The sequence below is a fragment of the Gadus chalcogrammus genome, chromosome 1 (genome assembly GCF_026213295.1).
Source record: "Gadus chalcogrammus isolate NIFS_2021 chromosome 1, NIFS_Gcha_1.0, whole genome shotgun sequence".
NCBI lineage: Eukaryota > Metazoa > Chordata > Actinopteri > Gadiformes > Gadidae > Gadus > Gadus chalcogrammus.
This window is the reverse complement of record NC_079412.1, coordinates 14,041,605-14,045,420: the sequence shown is the minus strand read 5'-3', so window position 1 is coordinate 14,045,420 and position 3,816 is coordinate 14,041,605. Positions and strand designations below refer to the sequence as shown.

Genomic DNA, 3,816 nt, shown 5'->3' with positions numbered 1-3,816 from the left:
AATAAAGCTGCATTATATTATATTCTATTCCATGGCAACTCAGAGTCTGCCATTTGGTGTTTTGATAAATCACAACTCTCCCAATTGATCAATAAAATATCCCATATTTCCCACATAAACCATTTATAAGATTAAGATAGGTTAAAATTCTGACCATTTTTATTTTTCATTAAGCAGATGTTTCTAACATCTTTGCAACTTTGGTTTTATTGAAAACATCTGCTGTCCCCATCTGGCATTAGGGTAGTTATGTCATTGATTGGGTTTAATGTGTGCGTGTGTGACGTGTTTGTGTGACGAATGTGTGTGTGTGTTTGTGTGTGTGTTCAATGTCCATGTCAACGCTTCCCAGTGATAAACTGCAAGTGCCTACTCCGCCTTGTGTGCGCCTTGACCAACATGGTGGTGTGTGTGTCTGTCAGCATGTCCTTCTTTAAAATAACAGAGCAAGGAACCCTGGGATGTTATTCCGTGGAGTGGAGGACGACGTCAAAAGTTTAATTTCAGGCTGATGACCATTTTTAAAAATACCCACTCACCATTTATTTTCATCGGTCTAGGGCTGAATGAGACATTAGCAAACGTTTGTGTGACATCTCTGCGGTGTCTCTGTGTTTACGTTTATTTCCCAGGTCTGACCGAGGTCCCAGAAGGTATCCCCTTGGACACCAAGTTCCTCGACCTGCAGAACAACCGCATTACTGAGCTCAAGGAGCATGACTTCAAGGGCCTCACTAACCTATATGTAAGGAGCAACACTTTCAGCTACGGTTGCGTCTTTGCATTACATTCAGTGGCTCTTGAAGCAGCCTTGGCGGGCGTCTAAAGTAGCATGCTTTGGCACACCGTGTGAAACGTAGCCGTGGCTGTGCATGTCCGGAGAGCTTATGAAAATCCCCCTCTCTCGCTCTCACGTTTTTACATCTTTCCACTTGGAGCCTTTATTCTGTTTTAAATTGATGCCAAAAGCAGAAAGGGGAATATTCTCGCTCACATCCTCTCGCATGTATTCAAAGGAGCCAATAAAAGCACAATATTGAGACTGGCAGAGAAGGAGACGCCCAACATGACCTTACACAATAATAACAACTCTCTTAAAGAACTGTTTACCTCGGTATCCATCTGTCTCCGACCCTCAGCACTGGCAGGCTGGGAGTCTTGTCTCTTGGGTGACAGAAACGGCTGTACTCTGTTCATGCAGAGAGAGGAAGGGAGAGAGGAGGGGAAATATATATACACATATGTACAAATACATATCCACACATATAAAAAAAAATATATCCACATATATTGAGAGAGAGAGAGGGGAGAGAGAGTTTTCAAATACTTCTTATTTATTCTATTTAACCTCTCTGCATCGTGGCTCTGCTCTTCCCACTAGGCCCTGGCTCTGGTCAACAACAGGATCTCCAAGGTCCACCCCAGGACCTTCTCCCCACTGAAGCACATGCAGAAGCTGTACTTCTCCAGGAACCACCTGACCACCATCCCTCAGGGCCTGCCTCAGTCCCTGGTGGAGCTGAGGATACACGACAACAACATCAAGAGGGTGTCCGCTGGGACCTTCAGTGGTCTCACCAGAATGAACTGCATAGGTAAAAAATTGTCCAATCCCCCATGTGTTAAACCTTAGTGTGAACGAGCTATAGTGCACCTGAACAAGACACTCATACAATTCAATCTGAAGCCAGAGCGATTGAGTAATACTCTATTCTAGTTGAAAATAAGAAACCAGTTATTACACATACAATTCTAGACTCCAGGTTCAATAATAATGCTTCAATATTAAGAATAAAATGATTTGGACTTGGACATCAACTTGGACCTATGTTCCATAGAGATGGGGTCGAATCCAATCCAGAACAGCGACTTCGAGCCTGGAGCCTTCAAGGGACTGAAACTGAACTACTTGCGCATATCTGAAGCCAAACTCACCGGCGTGCCCAAAGGTATTTTTGATATGAAGAAAATATTCCAATCATCACTTTTTTTCAATAACATTCCATCAAGTGCTATGTGGTTTATGGGTCCGAGATGTGCAGACACAGATAAAGTATTGAAACACTTGTGTTCTATCAGACCTGCCCGACAGTCTGCAAGAGCTCCATCTAGACAACAACCAGATCCAGGCAGTGGAGTTGGAGGACCTGAAACGCTACAAAGAGCTGTACAGGTGGTTTACTCTATGTGTTTTAATGTTCACTGCTGTGCCACGGAGACAGATACAGCTACCCGCTTCTGCTCGTCTTTTATTAAAGATCAGCCGGTTGCAGTCTCTTCCTCTTCTATAGACACAGACATTTACTGCCTACTCGTTGTTATTATAAATGATAACATTCTGATATCAGTACACCAATAACATGCTACATATGTTTTTATGTAAAATAAAATCATCTCCAGCCTACAGTGCCACGAAGGGGCTAAAGTAGGAACTGCAGAAATCTTCTCTCTAACTAATGGTTTCCTGGGTGTTGCTGTTGGTTTGTAGGTTGGGCCTGGCCTACAACCGTATCCGTAACATCGAGGACGGCAGCCTGGCCTTCCTACCCAAGCTGACTGAGCTGCATCTGGAGTACAACCGCCTCAACCGCGTCCCCCAAGGCCTCCAGAATATGAAATACCTCCAGGTGGGATAAACACCACAAATAGAATCACATCAGGGCTCGCTTCTTATTTCCTGCTACGTTTTTTTCCGGCTAATTTCTGATAGGCTCGTTGAGGAGGACTGCATCTTTGTTTATTTGTAAGACCTCATCTACATCATATATATAGATCATAGGTGTCACTGAATTAGAGAGCTTGCAACTTTTGGCAGAATACACTCAATAAGTACACCATGGCAGTCACTATTTCTAGCAGGGTATATTATAGTTTTTATTCCAGTAACTATTACCTCTTCCCCCTGTATATGGGTATTTCTAAAAACTGTATTGGTGTGGACCAGTGAAGTAGAGGTTTTGCAAAATGATGACACCATGAGCTTGATTTCATTGAGCATGTGCCAGGAAGCTACAAACAATGGCAGACTATGGGTGTGTTTACGTGGGGCTAGTACAGTTTGGTGTAATCACATGTTAGCAAGTCAACCTAGTGTTTCTTCGTCATAACACCGCCATGCTCAAGAAGAAGCCCATCAATGTGCATGCTCCATATTCTTCTGCGCTGTTGGACATAAAGTTGTTTCGCCACCTACCAGGCCTGACATGCTTATGATAATGTTTTAAATCTTCTTGGATTATTTTGTGGACAACAAAATATTCTATAACATCGTTGTCTTGACAGGAATTCTTTGGGAAAACCAAGGGCTTTTAATATGTTTTTTTCATATACGTGTGGACGAAAAAACACTTAGAAACACTTTATCATGTGACATACTCCATCCCCCTCCTTCTGGTTACTCTAGATGGTTTACCTCCATGTCAACAACATCACAAACGTGGGAGTGGACGACTTCTGCCCCAGGGGCTCTGGGATGAAGAGGACATTCTATAACGGCATTAGCCTGTTCAACAACCCCGTGAACTACTGGGAGGTGCAGCCTGCCACCTTCCGCTGCGTCACCAGTCAGCAGGCCATTCGCTTTGGCAACTACAAGAAGAAGTAGAGAGAGAGAGGGATAGAGGGAGAGGAGAGAGAGAGAGAGAGAGAGAGAGAGAGGAGAGAGAGAGAAGGAGAGAGAGAGAGAGAGAGAGAGAGAGAGAGAGGAGAGGAGAGAGAGAGAGAGAGAGAGAGAGAGAGAGAGAGAGAGAGAGAGAGAGAGAGGCAATTTAGAAAATACAAAAGGAGAAATCGACGGAGAGAGTGAGAAAAGGATGG

At 43.8% G+C, this 3,816-nt stretch overlaps 1 protein-coding gene across 1 annotated transcript in view; it reads left to right on the top strand.

The window, feature by feature from the left end:
• The window catches only part of LOC130391105 (biglycan-like), a 12,422-nt gene extending 8,814 nt beyond the window's left edge, over positions 1–3,608 (top strand). Inside the window, 6 exon segments of the mRNA XM_056601252.1 lie at positions 633–745; positions 1,382–1,595; positions 1,839–1,949; positions 2,080–2,173; positions 2,489–2,627; positions 3,404–3,608. Of these exon segments, the coding sequence (XP_056457227.1) occupies positions 633–745; positions 1,382–1,595; positions 1,839–1,949; positions 2,080–2,173; positions 2,489–2,627; positions 3,404–3,604 (872 nt within the window). The 3' untranslated portion in view covers positions 3,605–3,608.
• Positions 3,609–3,816: the final 208 nt, after the last annotated feature.